Source organism: Microcaecilia unicolor, chromosome 8, assembly GCF_901765095.1.
Source record: "Microcaecilia unicolor chromosome 8, aMicUni1.1, whole genome shotgun sequence".
Lineage (NCBI taxonomy): Eukaryota > Metazoa > Chordata > Amphibia > Gymnophiona > Siphonopidae > Microcaecilia > Microcaecilia unicolor.
Window position 1 is genome coordinate 247,698,392 of NC_044038.1, and position 21,691 is coordinate 247,720,082.

General features: G+C 52.3%; 1 protein-coding gene across 3 annotated transcripts in view; it reads left to right on the plus strand.

The window, feature by feature from the left end:
- Positions 1-21,691, plus strand: part of NDRG3 (NDRG family member 3) — a 64,317-nt gene that overhangs the window by 40,840 nt on the left and 1,786 nt on the right. The window contains exons 14-16 of one of the 3 annotated variants that reach the window (XM_030212952.1): positions 15,121-15,156; positions 16,879-16,930; positions 18,194-18,232. In XM_030212952.1, coding sequence (XP_030068812.1) covers positions 15,121-15,156; positions 16,879-16,930; positions 18,194-18,232 — 127 coding nt within the window. The remainder of the gene's footprint in view (positions 1-15,120; positions 15,157-16,878; positions 16,931-18,193; positions 18,233-21,691) is intronic. The other 2 variants (XM_030212953.1, XM_030212954.1) reach the window with 2 other exon arrangements.

The following is a 21,691-nucleotide window of genomic DNA, read 5'->3' on the forward strand; positions in this document are numbered from 1 at the left end:
GAGAGAGGATGAGGTCATATCTGGGGGGTTTTAAGTGGAAGGTATGGGTCAGAACCTCATGGTAATGCAACTCCCTTTTTTGGTTGGATGGGGGGGGGGGGGTCAAACCCACCAAAATATCTAGCCTCTCACTTCAAGATGGGTTGCTAATATTCTCCGAGGACAAGCAGGCTGCTTGTTCTCACGACTGGGTGACGTCCGCGGCAGCCCCCACCAACCGGAAAGAAGCTTCGCGGGACGGTCGGCACGCAGGTCACGCCCACCGCGCATGCGCGGCCGTCTTCCCGCCCGTGCGCGACCGCTCCCGCCAGTTCCTTTTTTTCCGCGACTGGAGAGAGTTGTGCGTTTGCTTCTCTCTCTGTTCAGCCGCCGGATTTTTCGACCGCGTTTACGCGGATCGTCGCTTTTGGATTGCCGTTCGGTTTTCCTTTTTTCTTTGTACTGTTTAAAAAAAAAAAAAAAAAAAAAAGAATTTTGCGCGTGTGGAGCACGCGCTCCCCTTTTTCCCTCGCTTCTAGCGGGGACGCCACGTTGCGGCCTAGTGGCCGCTCGGTCGGTTAACTTTTTCGTGGTGTGATTTTAGCCACCATTGCCGACTTTGACTTCGCCGACGCGATTTTTCCGTCGATGTCCTCGAAGGTCCCGAGTGGATTTAAAAAGTGTGGTCGCTGCGGCCGGCCGATCTCGCAGACCGACACCCACGCTTGGTGCCTCCAGTGCCTCGGGCCGGAGCACAATTTCAAGTCGTGTGCTTTGTGTCTCGGTCTCCGGAAACGGACTCAGGTTGCGAGGCAAGTTCAACGGGACCGTCTTTTTGGAACTTGCGCCGGCCCCTCGACGTCGACCTCGACGGCATCGGTATCGCAGGCCGGTTCTTCGGTACCGGTATCGATGCCCGAGACATCGGCACCGATGGCAGCGACCCCAGGAGAACAGGTCCCGTCGGCCCGCCGGTCCGCCGGTGAGAGTGGGGTTGAGAGGCCGCGTGGGCAATCGGCCCCGGTCACTCCCTCAGCTCGTGAGCCACGGGACCGAACCCTGTCTGACCCGGTACCTCGAGACCGAGGGGGATCGACCTCCTCCTCCTCCATGCCCTCCGGCGCCGGTGACGTGCACCGGAAGAAAGATAAGAAGCGCCGTCACCGGACGCCCTCGGTGCACCCTGAAGAGGAGCCGACGCCGAAGCGTCTTCATAGAGAGGAGAGATCTCCGTCGGTGGTGGAGGTACCGACGCGTCGGGGTTCCGGCACCTCGGTGCCGTCTCCTGGCCCCCAGCAGCTTCTGGCACCGACACCCTTACCGGCCCCACCGCCTTTCCCGGCAGCGGGCCTGGACGAGTGCCTCAGAGCCATCCTTCCGGGGATCCTGGAAGGGCTGATGCGCCAGGCTGTGCCGGCGTCGGGGGTGCTTGCGCCCCCGGCGCCGATGACTGTGGCGCCGGCGAGCTCTAGCCCGGCGCCGGGGCTGTCGACACCGTCGCCGCTTGCGGTACCGGTCTCGACCGCCACGCAGGTGGAGTCCCCGTCGACGTCGATGGAGGGAGCTCTGTCCCCGCCGGCGCGGGAGTCCACCGCTCGACGACACCGAGACCTCGGTGCCTCGACGTTGAGCCGGGCCCGGTACCGGACTCAGCTACATGAGCTAATGTCCGATACCGAGGACGAGGACTCGTGGGGGGAAGAGGAGGACCCGAGATATTTCTCCTCAGAGGAGTCTACGGGCCTTCCCTCGGACCCCACGCCGTCACCGGAGAGGAAGCTCTTACCTCCTGAGAGTCTCTCCTTTGCCTCCTTTGTGCGGGATATGTCTATAAGCATTCCCTTCCCCGTGGTCTCTGTGGAAGAGCCGAGGGCCGAGATGCTCGAGGTCCTCGACTATCCATCACCACCTAGAGAGTCCTCCACGGTACCGCTGCACAATGTCCTGAAGGAGACGCTGCTTCGGAACTGGGTGAGACCATTAACTAACCCCACCATTCCCAAGAAAGCAGAGTCCCAGTACAGGATCCACTCTGACCCAGAGCTCATGCGGCCCCAGTTGCCCCATGACTCAGCGGTCGTGGATTCTGCTCTCAAGAGGGCACGGAGTTCGAGGGATACCGCCTCGGCGCCCCCGGGGCGGGAGTCTCGCACTCTGGACTCGTTTGGGAGGAAGGCCTACCAATCCTCCATGCTCGTGACCCGCATCCAGTCCTACCTGCTCTATATGAGCATCCACATGCGGACCAATGTGCAACAGCTGGCGGACCTGGTCGATAAGCTCCCGCCGGAGCAGTCCAGGCCTTATCAGGAGGTGGTCAGGCAGCTGAAGGCGTGCAGAAAGTTCCTGTCCAGGGGGATTTTTGACACCTGTGACGTGGCATCTCGTGCTGCGGCCCAAGGTATAGTGATGCGCAGGCTCTCATGGCTGCGTGCCTCTGACCTGGACAACCGCACCCAGCAGAGACTGGCTGACGTCCCTTGCCGGGGGGATAACATTTTTGGCGAGAAGGTCGAGCAGATGGTTGACCAACTGCATCAGCGGGAAACCGCTCTCGACAAGCTCTCCCACCGGGCGCCTTCAGCACCCGCCCCTACGGGCGGGCGTTTTTCCCGGGCCCGGCAGGCTGCACCCTATTCTTTTGCAAAGCGTAGGTACAACCAGCCGGCCCGAAGGCCTCGCCAGGCACAGGGACAGCCCCAGCGCGCTCGTTCTCGTCAACAGCGTGCGCCTAAGCAGCCCCCTGCGCCTCCACAGCAAAAGCCGGGGACGGGCTTTTGACTGGATCCATGGGAACATAGCCGCCCTACAAGTGTCCGCACCGGACGACCTGCCGGTCGGAGGGAGGTTAAAATTCTTTCACCAAAGGTGGCCTCTCATAACCTCCGACCAGTGGGTTCTCCAAATAGTGCGGTGCGGATACGCCCTGAATTTGGCCTCCCTGCCTCCAAATTGTCCTCCGGGAGCGCAGTCTTTCAGCTCCCATCACAAGCAGGTACTTGCAGAGGAACTCTCCGCCCTTCTCAGCGCCAATGCGGTCGAGCCCGTACCACCCGGGCAGGAAGGGCAGGGATTCTATTCCAGGTACTTCCTTGTGGAAAAGAAAACAGGGGGGATGCGTCCCATCCTAGACCTGAGAGGCCTGAACAAATTCCTGGTCAAAGAAAAGTTCAGGATGCTTTCCTTGGGCACCCTTCTGCCAATGATTCAGAAAAACGATTGGCTATGTTCCCTGGATTTAAAGGACGCATATACTCACATCCCGATACTGCCAGCTCACAGACAGTATCTCAGATTCCGCCTGGGCGCACGGCACATTCAGTATTGTGTGCTGCCTTTTGGGCTCGCCTCTGCCCCACGAGTGTTTACCAAGTGCCTCGTGGTGATAGCGGCCTACCTACGCAAGCTGGGAGTGCACGTGTTCCCATATCTCGACGATTGGTTGGTCAAGAACACCTCGGAGGCAGGAGCCCTCCGGTCCATGCAGTGCACTATTCAACTTCTGGAGCTGCTGGGGTTTGTGATAAATTACCCAAAGTCCCATCTCCAGCCAACCCAGTCTCTGGAATTCATAGGAGCGCTGCTGAATACCCAGACGGCTCAGGCCTACCTTCCCGAAGCGAGGGCCACCAATCTCCTGGCCCTGGCTTCGCAGACCAGAGCGTCTCAGCAGATCACAGCTCGGCAGATGTTGAGACTTCTGGGTCACATGGCCTCCACAGTTCATGTGACTCCCATGGCTCGTCTTCACATGAGATCTGCTCAATGGACCCTAGCTTCCCAGTGGTTCCAAGCCACCGGGAATCTAGAAGATGTCATCCGCCTCTCCACCAGTTGCCGCACTTCATTGCTCTGGTGGACCATCCGGACCAATTTGACTCTGGGACGTCCATTCCAAATTCCGCAGCCCACGAAAGTGCTGACGACGGATGCATCTCGCCTGGGGTGGGGAGCCCATGTCGATGGGCTTCACACCCAGGGTCTGTGGTCCCTCCAGGAAAAGGATCTGCAGATCAACCTCCTGGAGCTCAGAGCGATCTGGAACGCACTGAAGGCTTTCAGAGATCGGCTGTCCTGTCAAATTATCCAAATTCGGACAGACAATCAGGTTGCAATGTATTACGTGAACAAGCAGGGGGGCACCGGATCTCGCCCCCTGTGTCAGGAAGCCGTCGGGATGTGGCGTTGGGCGTGCCGGTTCGGCATGCTCCTCCAAGCCACGTACCTGGCAGGCGTAAACAACAGTCTGGCCGACAGACTGAGCAGAGTCATGCAACCGCACGAGTGGTCGCTCCATGCCAGAGTGGTACGCAAGATCTTCCGAGCGTGGGGCACCCCCTCGGTGGACCTTTTCGCCTCTCAGACCAACCACAAGCTGCCTCTGTTCTGTTCCAGACTTCAGGCACACGGCAGGCTAGCGTCGGATGCCTTTCTCCTCCATTGGGGGACCGGCCTCCTGTATGCTTATCCTCCCATACCTTTGGTGGGGAAGACCTTACTGAAGCTCAAGCAAGACCGCGGCACCATGATTCTGATAGCGCCCTTTTGGCCCCGTCAGATCTGGTTTCCTCTTCTTCTGGAGTTGTCTTCAGAAGAACCGTGGAGATTGGAGTGTTTTCCGACTCTCATTTCGCAGAACGACGGAGCGTTGCTGCACCCCAACCTTCAGTCCCTGGCTCTCACGGCCTGGATGTTGAGGGCGTAGACTTCACTGCGTTGGGTCTGTCTGAGGGTGTCTCCCGGGTCTTGCTTGCCTCTAGGAAGGATTCCACTAAAAAGAGTTACTTTTTCAAGTGGAGGAGGTTTGTCGTCTGGTGTGAGAGCAAGGCCCTAGAACCTCGTTCTTGCCCTGCACAGAACCTGCTTGAATACCTTCTGCACTTATCAGAGTCTGGCCTCAAGACCAACTCAGTAAGGAATCACCTTAGTGCGATTAGTGCTTACCATTATCGTGTGGAAGGTAAAGCCATCTCTGGAGAGCCTTTAGTCGTTCGATTCATGAGAGGCTTGCTTTTGTCAAAGCCCCCGATCAAGCCTCCTGCTGTGTCATGGGATCTCAACGTTGTCCTCACCCAGCTGATGAAACCTCCTTTTGAGCCACTGAATACCTGCCATCTGAAGTACTTGACCTGGAAGGTCATTTTCTTGGTGGCAGTTACTTCAGCTCGTAGGGTCAGTGAGCTTCAAGCCCTAGTAGCTCATGCTCCATATACCAAATTTCATCACAACAGAGTAGTGCTCCGCACCCACCCAAAGTTCCTGCCGAAGGTGGTGTCGGAGTTCCATCTTAACCAGTCAATTGTCTTGCCAACATTCTTCCCCAGGCCGCATACCCGCCCTGCTGAACGTCAGTTGCACACATTGGACTGCAAGAGAGCATTGGCCTTCTACTTGGAGCGGACACAGCCCAACAGACAGTCCGCCCAATTGTTTATTTCTTTCGACCCTAACAGGCTAGGGGTCGCTGTCGGGAAACGCACCATCTCCAATTGGCTAGCAGATTGCATTTCCTTCACTTACGCCCAGGCTGGGCTGACTCTTGAGGGTCATGTCACGGCTCATAGTGTCAGAGCCATGGCAGCGTCGGTGGCCCACTTGAAGTCAGCCACTATTGAAGAGATCTGCAAGGCTGCGACGTGGTCATCTGTCCACATTCACATCTCATTACTGCCTCCAGCAGGATACCCGACGCGACAGTCGGTTCGGGCAGTCGGTGCTGCAGAATCTGTTTGGGGTGTAAATCCAACTCCACCCTCCAGGACCCGAATTTATTCTGGTCAGGCTGCACTCTCAGTTAGTTCTTCGTAGGTCAATTTCTGTTGTACCCTCGCCGTTGCGAGGTTCAATTGACCTGGGTTCTTGTTTTGAGTGAGCCTGAGAGCTAGGGATACCCCAGTCGTGAGAACAAGCAGCCTGCTTGTCCTCGGAGAAAGGGTATGATACATACCTGTAGCAGTTGTTCTCCGAGGACAGCAGGCTGATTGTTCTCACCTACCCTCCCTCCTCCCCTTTGGAGTTGTGTGTTTCTTCTTTTGCTAGTCATTCAACTGGCGGGAGCGGTCGCGCACGGGCGGGAAGACGGCCGCGCATGCGCGGTGGGCGTGCCCTGCGTGCCGACCGTCCCGCGAAGCTTCTTTCCGGTTGGTGGGGGCTGCCGCGGACGTCACCCAGTCGTGAGAACAATCAGCCTGCTGTCCTCGGAGAACAACTGCTACAGGTATGTATCATACCCTTTATTGGGGGAGTAGGGCCCCCCCCCCTAGTGAGTATGGTGAAGCCTGGGTGGGGAATAGCAGTATGGGAGAGAGAGAGCTGTACCCCACCCCACCCCACCAATGTTCCAGCAGCAAAAAAGCACTGTGTTATTTTACCCTCTCAGATTATTTTGTCCTGTCTATAACAATGACAAAGCTGTTCCCACAATCCCTCTCTATTTAATTAATTAATTTTTGTTCCATGCTTTTTTATTTGGGGTGGAATGGGGGGGGGGGGGAGGGAGAGGTCTTAATGTTTTTTTTAAACATAATGTATGTCTTTTTTGGAGAGTATGGGGGGGTTGGTGAAAATACAACTCCAATCCCCCCCCCAAATCAAACAAAAAACATTAGACAAAAAACAAAGCCTTTTTAGTGTTGAGTATGAGAGAGATGGAGGCAGGCAGGGAGAGAAGATCATAGACCTTTGGGGGGGGGGGGATTTAGAAGATGCTGGTCACTTGGGGGAAGGACCTTGCATGATCCCTGTGAGGAGAGGGGCACATGTCTGAAGCACCTGGGTTTTTTTTTAAATGTCCCCTTTTAAGGTGCTTTAACATTTTAACGAGCGGTAATATCAACTAATGCGCAGGGAATATGGGTTGAGGTTGTGGTAATGGTGAAATAACGTGCGAAGACTATTCTCCGAGGACAAGCAGGCTGCTTGTTCTCACTGATGGGTGACGTCCACGGCAGCCCCTCCAATCGGAATCTTCACTAGCAAAGGCCTTTGCTAGTCCTCGCGCGCCGATGCGCACCGCACATGCGCGGCCGTCTTCCCGCCCGAAACCGGCTTGTGCCGGCCAGTCTTCTTTTCTCCGCGCTCGGTACGGTTGTGTTTTACCGTTCGTGCCCCGAAAAGTCGGCCTCGCGCGTCGTTTTCGACTACTTTCTGTGAGAAATTCCAGAAATTATTTGGATTAACCACTTTTGGTTTTTCCTTCCTCTACTTCGAGTTTTTTCGCCCTGTTAAGTTTTCTTTCGTCGTCGGGGTAGGCCTTACTTAGGCCCCGGTCGAAATTTCCCTTTTTTCTGTGCCAAATTTCGCCATTTCGTCTTTCGATTTCGCCGGCGTGATTTTTCCGCCCATGACATCGAAGCCTTCCAGCGGCTTCAAGAAGTGCACCCAGTGCGCCCGGGTAATCTCGCTCACTGACAGGCACGCGTCGTGTCTTCAGTGTCTGGGGGCTGGGCACCGCCCTCAGGCCTGTATGTGTTCCCTTTTGCAAAGGTGGACTCAGGTAGCGAGGTTAGCCCAGTGGAACATTTTGTTCTCGGGCTCTTCGTCGGCATCGGCACCGGGGGTATCGAGTGCATCGACGTCTTCAGCGTCCAGACCTTCAACCTCGGCGGCCAGTACATCGAGTGCATCGAGGCATCGGCCCTCTGCATCGGCGCCGAGACATCGGACAGCTGCATCGACGTCGGTGGTACCGGGACCTCGTCTGCTGATGTCGTCGGACGGTGGTGCTTTGTCTGGAGTGCAGGTGAGGGCTGTCCATTCCCCTGCTGGTGGCGGTGAGCCTTCGGGTGGGTCTCCCCCTACCCTGAGGGCTCCTGCGGTACAGCCCCCCCGAGACCGACCTTCTTCGGTCTCGGCCCCGAGGAAGCGACGGCTGGATTCTACGTCCTCCTCGTCGGTACCGGGAAGCTCCGGTGACATGCTTCGTCCCAAGAAGTCGAAGAAGCATCGTCACCGGTCCCCTTCCCATGTCGGTACCAAGAGCTCTGGGTCGCCGAAGGAGTCGGCACCCAGCAGGCATCGGCACCGAGAGGACTGCTCACCCTCTGTTCAGGAGGTGTCGATGCGCTCCACTCTGGACAGCCCGGAACAGCCTCCACGCCCGGAACAGGTTCTGACGTCGACGCCTGCGTCGACCTCCATGCCTTTCTCTGCAGCCGCTCTGAACGAGAGCCTCCGGGCCATTCTCCCAGAGATTCTGGGAGAGCTGCTGCGCCCTACCCCTCCGGTACCGGCGGTGCTTGCGCCACCGGTACCGTCTGTCAGCTATCGTTGTCTAGGGTGGTCCCGGGGTCCACTTCACAGAGGCAGTGGGTTCCCAAAGAATACGCAATCCACACAGATTTGGATGTATAAAGTATATTCTATTTGCATATATGTATTGGCTCACAGCACTTAGTACAGGAAAAAGGGTACAAGCTGTCTTGGGGTGTGTGTTTAGAGGGAGGGAGAAAGAAAGGATAGGGTGTTTGTTCATAGGAAGAAAGAAACCTTGGACTAGGGCTGTCTGAGAAGGGGGGGAGCAGAGCCAGGTGCTCTGGTGGCTAAAGATGGAGGTGTGCAGAGAAAGAAGAAGAAGAAACAAAGACAGCCCAGCAGAGTCCCGTGCCCTCTGCTGCAGGGAGAAAGGCAGAGAGAGACCTAGTGCCCTGGACACAGAGAAGTGCCCGGGGACAGAGAGAGGGGGGGGGGGGCAGTAGACCCCAAGCTGCGCTCTGTGCTCTGCTGCACAGAGAAAGACAGAGAGCCCCGGAGAGCCCTAGTGAGCTCTGCTTTATACCTAATAAGAACTGAGAGGGAACAGGAGCAGAGAGAGATCAAAAACTTCTCTTTCCCAGTTATTTCCTTTACAGAACTCCAGATACTTTCTGAAGTCAGGAAAGGTGACAACTTTGACAGGTTGTCCTGGAGCCACACTGTCTAGCTTTGGTTGCTCTGAAGCCCTACTGCCAGATGGAACAAAAGGTATGTTAATCAAGAGTAATTGAGAAACCAAAGGGCTATCAGGCCTCTCTGAGCACCATTTGGCCCATTTCATCCTCAATGGTTCCTGCAGGAGAGGGGGGAGAGTTTATCAGAGGTCAGAAGGTGGTTTAATATTGTCAAACTGATTTCATATTAATATAAGTATGTCCAGCAATAATTTTGACCTCCTGCAATCCTGACACCGTCGAGCGTGGCGCCGGCTGGCCCATCGCCCGAGGTGAGGTCTCCGGCGTCGGTGCCGCGTGCGGTACCGGCTGCCGTCGCCTCCCAGGAAGGCTCCCCGACTACGTCGGCGGAGGGAGCTTCGCCGATGCGGGCGAGGGAGTCTACCTCTCGACGCCCCCATCGTGGACGTGGCTCCACGGAGTCGAGTCGGGCACGGTTGCAGACACAGGTCCGTGAACTTGTGTCTGACACCGAGGGTGAGGCCTCGTGGGAAGAGGAAGAAGACCCCAGATATTTCTCTGACGAGGAGTCTGAGGGTCTTCCTTCCGATCCCACTCCCTCTCCTGAAAGACAGCTTTCCCCTCCTGAGAGTCTGTCTTTTGCTTCCTTTGTCCGGGAGATGTCTACGGCCATCCCCTTCCCGGTGGTTGTGGAGGACGAGCCCAGGGCTGAAATGTTTGAGCTCCTGGACTATCCTTCTCCACCTAAGGAAGCGTCCACTGTTCCCTTGCACCATGTCCTAAAAAAGACATTGCTTGCGAACTGGACCAAGCCTTTAACTAATCCCCACATCCCCAAGAAGATCGAGTCCCAGTACCGGATCCATGGGGACCCAGATCTGATGCGCACTCAGTTGCCTCATGATTCTGGAGTTGTGGATCTGGCCCTAAAGAAGGCTAACAGTTCTAGGGAGCATGCTTCGGCGCCCCCGGGCAAGGACTCTAGAACCTTAGACTCCTTTGGGAGGAAGGCCTACCATTCTTCTATGCTCGTGGCCAAAATTCAGTCTTACCAGCTCTACACGAGCATACACATGCGGAACAATGTGCGGCAGTTGGCGGGCTTGGTTGATGCGCTCCCCCCTGAGCAAGCCAAGCCTTTTCAGGAGGTGGTCAGGCAGCTGAAGGCGTGCAGAAAATTCCTGGCCAGAGGGGTGTATGACACCTTTGGCCGCTGCTCAAGGTGTGGTGATGCGCAGGCTCTCATGGCTGCGTGCCTCCGACCTGGAGAATAGAATCCAGCAGCGGATTGCGGACTCGCCTTGCCGTGCGGATAACATTTTTGGAGAGAAAGTCGAACAGGTGGTAGAGCAGCTCCACCAGCGGGACACCGCATTCGACAAGTTCTCCCGCCGGCAGCCTTCAGCCTCTACCTCTACAGGTAGAAGATTTTTTGGGGGAAGGAAGACTGTTCCCTACTCTTCTGGCAAGCGTAGGTACAATCTTCCTTCTCGACAGCCTGCGGCCCAGGCTAAGCCCCAGCGCGCTCGCTCTCGTCAGCAGCGTGCGCCTCAGCAAGGCCCCTCGGCTCCCCAGCAAAAGCAAGGGACGAGCTTTTGACTGGCTCCAGCAGAGCATAGCCGACACCCAAGTGTCAGTGCCGGGCGACCTGCCAGTCGGAGGGAGGTTGAAAGCTTTTCACCAAAGGTGGCCTCTCATAACCTCCGATCAGTGGGTTCTCCAAATAGTCCGGCAAGGATACACCCTCAATTTGGCCTCAAAACCTCCAAATTGTCCTCCGGGAGCTCAATCTTACAGCTTCCAGCACAAGCAGGTACTTGCAGAGGAACTCTCCGCCCTTCTCAGCGCCAATGCGGTCGAGCCCGTGCCATCCGGGCAAGAAGGGCTGGGATTCTATTCCAGGTACTTCCTTGTGGAAAAGAAAACAGGGGGGATGCGTCCCATCCTAGACCTCAGGGCCCTGAACAAATATCTGGTCAAAGAAAAGTTCAGGATGCTTTCCCTGGGCACCCTACTTCCCATGATTCAGGAAAACGATTGGCTATGCTCTCTGGACTTGAAGGATGCCTACACACACATCCCAATACTGCCAGCTCACAGACAGTATCTGCGATTTCAGCTGGGCACACGTCACTTCCAGTACTGTGTGCTACCCTTTGGGCTCGCCTCTGCGCCCAGGGTGTTCACAAAGTGCTTGGCTGTAGTAGCAGCAGCACTTCGCAGGCTGGGGGTGCACGTGTTCCCATATCTCGACGATTGGCTGGTGAAGAACACGTCCGAGGCAGGAGCCCTGCAGTCCATGCAGATGACTATTCGCCTCCTGGAGCTACTGGGGTTTGTGATAAATTACCCAAAGTCCCATCTTCTCCCGGCGCAGAGACTCGAATTCATAGGAGCTCTGCTGGATTCTCGGACGGCTCGCGCCTATCTCCCAGAGGCGAGAGCCAACAACTTGTTGTCCCTCGTCTCGCGGGTGCGAGCGTCCCAGCAGATCACAGCTCGGCAGATGTTGAGATTGCTGGGCCACATGGCCTCCACAGTTCATGTGACTCCCATGGCCCGCCTTCACATGAGATCTGCTCAATGGACCCTAGCTTCCCAGTGGTTTCAGGCTGCTGGGAATCTAGAAGACGTGATCCACCTGTCCACGAGTTTTCTCGAATCCCTGTATTGGTGGACGATTTGGTCCAATCTGACTCTGGGACGTCCTTTCCAAATTCCTCAGCCACAAAAAGTGCTGACCACGGATGCGTCTCTCCTGGGGTGGGGAGCTCATGTCGATGGGCTTCACACCCAAGGAAGCTGGTCCCTCCAGGAACGCGATCTACAGATCAATCTTCTGGAGTTACGAGCGATCTGGAACGCTCTGAAGGCTTTCAGAGATCGGCTGTCCCACCAAATTATCCAAATTCAGACAGACAAACAGGTTGCCATGTACTACGTCAACAAGCAGGGGGGCACCGGATCTCGCCCCCTGTGTCAGGAAGCCGTCAGCATGTGGCTCTGGGCTCGCCGTCACGGCATGGTGCTCCAAGCCACATATCTGGCAGGCGTAAACAACAGTCTGGCCGACAGGTTGAGCAGGATTATGCAACCTCACGAGTGGTCGCTCAATTCCCGTGTAGTGCGACAGATCTTCCAGGTGTGGGGCACCCCCTTGGTAGACCTCTTCGCATCTCGAGCCAACCACAAAGTCCCTCAGTTCTGTTCCAGGCTTCAGGCCCACGGCAGACTGGCATCGGATGCCTTCCTCCTGGATTGGGGGGAGGGTCTGCTGTATGCTTATCCTCCCATACCTCTGGTGGGGAAGACTTTGTTGAAACTCAAGCAAGACCGAGGCACCATGATTCTGATTGCTCCTTTTTGGCCGCGTCAGATCTGGTTCCCTCTTCTTCTGGAGTTGTCCTCCGAAGAACCGTGGAGATTGGAGTGTTTTCCGACCCTCATCACGCAGGACGAAGGGGCGCTTCTGCATCCCAACCTCCGGTCCCTGGCTCGCACGGCCTGGATGTTGAGAGCGTAGACTTTGCCTCTTTGGGTCTGTCAGAGGGTGTCTCCCGTATCTTGCTTGCTTCCAGGAAAGATTCCACCAAGAGGAGTTACTTCTTTCTGTGGAGGAGGTTTGCCGTCTGGTGTGACAGCAAGGCCCTAGATCCTCGCTCTTGTCCTACACAGACCCTGCTTGAATACCTTCTGCACTTGTCTGAGTCTGGTCTCAAGACCAACTCTGTAAGGGTTCACCTTAGTGCAATCAGTGCATACCATTACCGTGTGGAAGGTAAGCCAATCTCAGGACAGCCTTTAGTTGTTCGCTTCATGAGAGGTTTGCTTTTGTCAAAGCCCCCTGTCAAGCCTCCTACAGTGTCATGGGATCTCAATGTCGTTATCACCCAGCTGATGAAACCTCCTTTTGAGCCACTGAATTCCTGCCATCTGAAGTACTTGACCTGGAAGGTCATTTTCTTGGTGGCAGTTACTTCAGCTCGTAGAGTCAGTGAGCTTCAGGCCCTGGTAGCTCAGGCCCCTTACACCAAATTTCATCGTAACAGAGTAGTCCTCCGCACTCACCCTAAGTTCTTGCCAAAGGTCGTGTCGGAGTTCCATCTGAACCAGTCAATTGTCTTGCCAACATTCTTTCCCCGTCCTCATTCCTGCCCTGCTGAGCGTCAGCTGCACACATTGGACTGCAAGAGAGCATTGGCCTTCTACCTGGAGCGGACACAGCCCAACAGACAGTCCGCCCAATTGTTTGTTTCTTTTGATCCCAATAGGAGGGGAAGTGGCTGTGGGGAAACGCACCATATCCAATTGGCTAGCAGATTGCATTTCCTTCACTTACGCCCAGGCTGGGCTGACTCTTGAGGGTCATGTCACGGCTCATAATGTTAGAGCCATGGCAGCGTCGGTAGCCCACTTGAAGTCAGCCTCTATTGAAGAAATTTGCAAAGCTGCGACGTGGTCATCTGTCCACACATTCACATCTCATTACTGCCTGCAGCAGGATACCCGACGCGACAGTCGGTTCGGGCAGTCAGTTCTTCAGAACCTGTTTGGGCTTTAGGATCCAACTCCACCCCCCGAGGGCCCTGTTTGTTCTGTTCCAGGCTGCACTCTCAGTTAGTTGGTAAATTTTTTAGGTCAATCTCAGTTATGTCCTCGCCGTTGCGAGGCCCAATTGACCATGGTTGTTGTTTTGAGTGAGCCTGGGGGCTAGGGATACCCCATCAGTGAGAACAAGCAGCCTGCTTGTCCTCGGAGAAAGCGAATGCTACATACCTGTAGAAGGTATTCTCCGAGGACAGCAGGCTGATTGTTCTCACAAAACCCGCCCGCCTCCCCTTTGGAGTTGTGTCTTCCCTTGTCTTTGTTTTGCTACATATGAGACTGGCCGGCACAAGCCGGTTTCGGGCGGGAAGACGGCCGTGCATGCGCGGTGCGCATCGGCGCGCGAGGACTAGCAAAGGCCTTTGCTAGTGAAGATTCCGATTGGAGGGGCTGCCGTGGACGTCACCCATCAGTGAGAACAATCAGCCTGCTGTCCTCGGAGAATACCTTCTACAGGTATGTAGCATTCGCTGTGGCAACCCTCCCCCCCGTGTTAACACCAAGGCTGCCACATTTGTTTGGCCAGTAATATAGCTGATATATGTGTGGTGTGAGGATGCTGGAGATTTCACAGCTGTGTTGAGTAGGTTGGGTGGGATGTGTGTTTGTGTGTGAGAGGTGATGGAAACTGACTGGGAGGTTGCAGAGGGGGGGGGGGGGGTGATTTTTGCTACTTGAGAGTCAGCAATGCCAAAGTGAATCAGTTCCAGGCTGGAGATTTGGTTTCTGGTGCATTATGAGACTTGCAGCCTTGATTTTCAAGCTCAAAAAACACAGGACTGGCCACAAAAATGCTGTGTGTTTTGAGGTGGTAAAAATGAAGGCAGGGGGGTTCAAACCACATACTCAGACAGGTGCTGGACCCCGGGGGGGGGGGGAGTGGTGGTGGATAAAGACTGAGTCTCTCTACATTTGCAGATGGAGGGGGGGGGGGGGAGAAGAGGGTGTCCCCACACAGTAGGTTTGGCCAGCAGCGTGGTACTCCCATGGAAAAAAATGTTTTCCTTTTTTGCCAGTACGTGTGTGTGGGGGGGGGGGGGGGTAGCTTGGTGTACAATTTACTGCACTTACTCAAATTAGCACAGAGTAGCTACTAAATAGGCAGTAAAGAGGGGGGGGGGGACTCTCTGGCTAATTGTTCCCATGCTAGTGGGGAAAAATGGTGGCCATCAGTTGTGCTAGAAAGCGGCAGGAAGCGTGGCAACCCCCCCCCCCCCCCCCATTGCAGTGCAGGGGGGAGGTGTAGCTTGCAACTTCTGTATAGTTTATGTTGGCTTTTTGTTTTTTGATCTAAATGGGTTGTTTTTTTTCTAAACTGTGTATCCACAATTTTTTTTTAACTAATAGAAAGTGCGTATGTATTTTTACTTTTTGTTCTGATCTTGAACCAATACAGTCTTTCTCCAAAAGGAAAAAAAGTTAAATGCTCCCCCTCCCCATTAGGTCAAATATAAATTGTCCTACTGTAGGGGGGAGAAGCCCATTGCTGGGGGTCACCTGTCATAAAGATTACTGCTGCTAAAGGGGGGAAAGGGTTGGACTCAGGCTACAAATGAAAATTCATGGAAGCATATCTGATGTATAGCAATCGTGCTGGCTTGTATTTTGAGTCACTAACCCCTCCCCCCAACCCCCCTTACTTTTTCAGATGGCAGACTGTGGAGGATTACCACAAGCAGTGCAAGTATGTTTTCTGATTCCTGCACCATCTATTTTAGTATTCATTCAGGCCATTTGAGTAGGTGGGGGGGGGGGATGATCCTCAGATTTGACCAGAAAAAGCCCAAACCAAAAAAACTAACTTTTCCATCAAGGGGATTCGGAACATCCTTCATGTTCTTTTTCTAGCCTTTCCAATAAGTTCTGATGTCCTCTGTCTTCAGCAACATAGTAAATGACGGCAGATAAAGACCTGTATGGTCCATCCAGTAACATTAAAAAACAAACAACTTAGACTGGTAAACTTCAGAGAAACAACAATGGCTCCATTTTGATTTGTAAAAAAAATAAAACACACACTCACACTCACACTCTCACACACTCTCACACACACACACACACTCTCACACACACTCTGACTCACACACACACACTCACACTCTCACACACACTCTGACTCACACTCACACACACTCTCACACACACTCTCACACACACTCTCTCACACTCTCTCTCACACTCTCTCTCTCACACTCTCTCTCTCACACACTGACTCACACTCTCACACACTCTGACTCACACTCTCACACTCACACACACACTCACTCTGACTCACACTCTCACACACTCACACACAATCTCACACACTCACACACACTCACACTCTCACTCACACACACTCACACTCTCACTCACACACACTCTCTCTCTCTCTCTCTCTCTCTCTCTCTCCACACAGACTGACAAAAAAAACTCCATCTGCCTTCCCCTGAGATAAGCCCCCCCACCCCAACAGAAGATAGGGAAGACCAGCTGCAACTTCCCTCAGCCAGTGTCTCTTCCTTTTAAGATGTTAAGATATGGTTGGGTGGGGGGGCTGAGGAGCTTGAGAATATAGAATTAAATCTACTATGTGGGGAGGAAAGAATTAGTTCTATTCCATTTTAGAGCTCATGAGATCTTCTGGGTAGTTGCCCAAAAATCTGAGCACTAAGTAAATTTACAATATATATATTTTTTGCACCCTTAGCACCACTAGGCAAAACAGCTTTTGGCATGCCATACAATTAAAAAAATTGTCTCAGGCAAAAATTCCAAGCTACTAATATTTTTTTAAAGGTGTATTTGACATGATAACCCCCTCCCCCCTGCAAGTGAGCCTTCTCTGAAGTAGCCCCCCTCCCCCCCCTACACACACACACTCTGGAATGCACTCCCTGAAATAATGTTTAATCATCTCTGACTGCTCATTGTATGTGTTGAACCTTTACCCCCCCCCCCCCCCAATATCTCATATGCTGTCTTATGTGTATTGTAAGTAATACAAAAATGTGCCATGTTCCCACCCCACCTGGTTCAAAAGTGCTGTTTACCAGTTTACACAGAGAGAGGTCAGGATTATTATGATACAGAAAGATCATTTTGTTGTGGTAATCTTGATTTTTCTGCTAGTGGGGTGGGGGGAGACCTGGAAAAATCAAGAGAAAATGTATTAGTGAATCTAATGGAAAAAAAAGTAATGGTATCCTTCTTACTTGTTTAAAACTTTCCTGTGTTTAAAATGTTTTGTGGCAGAGACAGACTTTTTATTTAGGGCCAAGGAACAAGGTTTCTTCACACTACTGGATGTCCTGTGTCAGATTGGTATTTTTCATAAGGTGACAAGTGGTGGAGATTAAAAAACGTGTGCGTGTGTACATTTTAGTATCTTTTAATTGATCAATTATTTTTTGGTTTTCTCCTTCAGCCAGGGAAGCTAACAGAAGCCTTCAAGTACTTTGTACAGGGAATGGGCTATAGTAAGTAAAATCTGAAGGTCACTGCTGTATCTCTGGGTAATATCCGTTTATTGCCCCTCCAGTATTGCTTTTTTATATTGCTGGTCATTACTGCCACCAACCAACATTGAATGTCCTAGTTTTATGGCTGGGGGGGCGGGGGGGAAGGAGGGGTTTAAAGTCAGAGACCTATACCCTGAGGGGGGGGTATGTCACAGGACATAACAGCCAGTTCAGAGGTTGTATATTTTAGCTGAGAGAGAGTTGGCTAAGACTGTTTAAAACTAAATGGCCAGTTTAATATTAGCCCAGGTGATGTTGCCATGCTGCTGCCTTCCTCTGACATTTTTGAAAATGAACAGTTGGCTGTACATCTCCATTTTATTATATAATACACATGAAATATTTTGCAAATATGTGCTTAGTTTCTCGTATATTAGACGCACACACACAATGTAGCTTTAAACTTTCATATGCCCCCCCCCCCAAAAAAAAACTATATCATATTTCTGTAATAAAAAAAAGAAAGTCCTTGTGAAAGTATCTTCAAAAAGGCAAAAAAAAAAAAAAAATCCCTTTCTGAGGTTTTCCATACACCGGGGGGGGGGGGGGGGGGGGGGGGCCCTGTTCATACCAAAAAATGCACAAGAATATAGAAAGCTTTAGGAGCAAAGTGGGTTCTCAACCTCACTGCCATTTTGGTTTGGCCTTAGACCACCATTTTGCTGCTTGTCCTGCTACATGGGGGGGGGGGTCGGGGGGGGCAGCGGCAAAGGATTGAAAAAGGCTCTTAATTAACCTTCAGAGAACTTTTTGAGTCTTTTAGGCAGCCCATCTCTTTGTGTTTCTCTCACATGATAATATCTCTTCCTATAAGTGATTGTGAAAAGGGGGGGGGGCACATGCGGAGAGGAGGGGGTTTGCCCCCCTTTGCACACAGGCCTTGGGGGTTTGAACTACTACTAGAAGAAACCATAAGAAAAAGATATATTTTGTCTGGAACTTTTTATTCAGATAGTTGCCACATGCAAATATGAAATGTTATGGGTGGGGAGGGGGGCTTTAAAAATTTGGTGCCCTCCACTGGAAAGCTAAATTCTGTGTTAATAAGAAAGAAAGGAAATATCTCATCTATATGCCCTCCCTTTTTCTGTGTGCTGCTTATGCCAACTAAGTAGGGGGGGCAGCAGTGGCTAGTGACTTAACCCCCTCCCCCACTCATGAACCTAACTTATTTCTGTTTTTCCCCCTCTTTTGTCATCCTCTCCCTTGTGTTGCATCCAGTTCCATATGTTCAGCTCAGCCACCTAAGTGCGGAGTCAGGTATCTTCCAGATTGTGACTTTTTTTTCAGCTGCACCTTCCCCCTCTGCTGTGTGTGTGGCATTCAGTGTGTTCTTTTCTGTGTACACTTTCTTGTCCTGTTAAGATGTTTTTTGTTTGCTTGTTGTGTCACAGAGCTGCCAAGGGGGTCCCGATTTTTGAGAGTACATGCCCCCAGTCCCACCCCATGATTACACCAGTGAGGGGGGAGTGTTTCAGTTCACTCTATTACACACCCATCCTTATCCAGCATCTATTCCCCCCAGAAACATAACCACGAAGGGGGGGCCCTTAAAGCCATTCTAAAAAGCTGCCCAAGCCCTCCCCCCCCCCCCCCCACACTGCATGAGCCTCCTTCCCGTGCTGTTTGAGCAGTGCAGCAAGTTGTCAGGTTTCAGCCACTTATGGAGGAGTGGCCTAATGGCTGGTGCAGTGGACTTTGATCCTGGCAACCTGGGTTCAATTCCCACTGCAGCTCCTTGTGAGCTTGGGCAAGTCACTCCATTGCCCAAGGTACAACAACTTCGATTGAGAGCCCTCTAGGGACAGAAAAAGGACCTGCATATAATGTGTACAGCGCTGCGTACATCTAGTAGCGCTTTAGAAATGATTAGTAGTAATAGTAGTGATGCTGGCCCTTCTGCATATGTATCTTAACTAGCCTGAAAAGCTTCCAGAGGCCAAAAAATCTGCTGGTCAGGACAGTATATATCTTCTCTTCTGTCCTGAGAGAAAGGAAGTGTTGGTCTCTGGAGCCTAATCAAAATCAGTCCAATATAAAAAGGCATTATCCGCCTTATTATTTGCATGTTATTAAAAATTACTTTTGTTCCTAAATTTAAAATAAATTTATATTTTCTACACCTTTGTTGTCTGGCCAATTTACTTCTTTCTAATTGTGTTGGTCCCCAGTCTCTTGATTCTATTTTCCTTGTCTTCTCTTCCCAGGGTTTTCCTGTCCATTTTGTCATTTTTCTCTCCTTTCTTCAATTTGTTTTTCTGCCTCTCTCTGTCCAGACTTTTGTTCATTCTTAACTACCCATTCTTTCATTTTCCCTCTTTTTTATCCAATGACTTCATCTTTTTCTCCATTCTTTTCACTAACTTTATCCTCTCTCCCCCTCTCCCTCTAACTTCATTACACACAGAGAGGGAATTTCATTTTAGTTGTCTTAGCTCTCTATATAAAACACACCTCCAACGTTGTAATGAAGCCTCCAAAAGTTCAAACGTTCTAAATTTGTAATTGTGTAAATAGCTGTTTGCCCATGAGTGTCTGCCCCGCCCTCGCGCCACAGCGTGATGATGTCGAGGGCGGAGCACTGACACTCACTGAATTGCATCGCTCACCCGTTGCTACGCGACGAAACGTGACGTCAGACGCATCGCGGACCTACGAGAACGACCTGCAAGAAAGAAGGGAGGACTACATTTTTCTCTGTGTTTCAGAATACGTAGACCACTCTCTCCTTAAACCTTATAGGTATAGCTCCCTATATATTTACTCTGCTGGCCACCTATAGATATGAGCGTCTCGCCCTTCCTCAGTATTGCCGTCGCTCCGGTCTCAGCCGCAGCATCCCTGTGCGCCAGCCCCAGGGCAGCCGCTTTCAGCAGGCACCCTCATTAATGTAAGCCAATCGTGGGGCTACCACATAGCTCCTCAGGAATCTGTAGAACTGAGCCCCAAGATTTTGCCACCGCGGGCTGAACCGGAGTCAGAGCCCACCACCGACTGCCTCCCCACTCCGCCCTTCTTTGTGAGATCTCGAAAGTGACTTCGCCATAGCCTAATCAGAGGCCCACCAGCAACTTTGGTGGGCAGAGAGCTACCAATGAGATGCCTAGGAAAGACGGAGCTTCGCAGCAAGCAGGAGTGGTTGGAGGTGGTGTTCAAACAGAAGTTAACGGATGCCGGTCCTCATCACTAACAACAGTGCGCACATGACCTCGGTTCTGTCTCCCGGGGCGACGACGGCGTTGCAAGTAAAGCGCTAGGCGGCATCCCCGAGAGAGCACAGCAGGTTGCAGCTTTAGTTTTGGGAGCCTAAGTGCAGCCATTATTTAGGTGTTGCTAACTGTACAGAATGGAAAAAAAAATACGTCGAGGGACTTTGCTTTAACAGTGTTCCCTCTGTGTAGTATACGGCAACTACAATATTACACCATGGCTGTCAGGCAAGTATAGGAGCTGATAGTGTCTTCTTCCTCCCCCCACCCCCTTCTTTTTAAATGAAAAAAAAATTCTTGCTATGAAGGAGGAGAGGCTTAGTTGCAATGCCAGATCCCAGAGCGAAAGCAGACAAGTTACCCAGCTCCACCAGACTCCCTCCCAAATAAATACACATCTAATATGCAAAATTAGCATTTCCCACTCACAACCCCCCACACCAACATACACACACTGCCATGGACACACAGCATCTCTCTCACTCACAGACACACACTCCCTCCCCTAAACCCCTCAATACAGAAAGTGTAACAGTGAAGTTCAACATCTCTCTCGCTCTCACATACCCACAGACACCATGTGACTCACCCCCCCCCACCCAAAATCCAGTCGCCACCTTCCTCACAAACGGCCTCATACCCAAAACTGTCAAATGCAAAATCTACATCTCTTTCACTCACACACAGACTGTGCCATGCACAGACAGCAACTCTCTCACTCACACACACACCTATGTACCTCAATCACCCACACACACCCTCTGACCCCCCCCAACCCCTCCACAAACAACAGAAACACACACAATTATGTGGAACAACGGTACCCTCCCCCCGACAAACCCCCAACACCAAAATGGCAGCACTGATTGCTCATGCAACTCACACACTCCCCAACAAAACAATAACTAAGCCACGCTCAAAATCCACCTTCTGCTACAGAGGGGAGGAGGGGGTCCTCAGACCTGAGAGGGGGGGAGGGGGTGCTGAGACCAGAGGGGGAGGTATCTCTGTCACACACACACACTCTTTCACATCAGTGTCTTTCTCTCACTCCCATACAGTCACACTATGTCTCACACTGTATCACATTCACTCTCTATGTGTCACACAGTCACTCTCACACACTCTCGGTCTCACACACTCGCTCTCACAGAGTCTGTGTATCGCACACATAGTCTCTCACTCTCTGTGTCACACACACTCTCTCTCTCACACAGTGTATCTGTGTGAAACACACTCTATCTCACAGTCACTGTGTCTCTCATACGCATTCACACACACACTCGCACCCAGACTCACTCTCTCTCTCTGTCACACACACACACTCGCACATTCACTCTCTCTCACAGTCACTCTCACACACACTCTCTCAAACACACACACTCCGAGGAAAACCTTGCTAGCGCCCGTTTCATTTGTGTCAGAAACTGGCCTTATTTACTAGTGGCAAACAATATGCCATTTGCCCAGTTCTTTTCAATTCCTGAAGGTATCTTACACTCTGTCCACA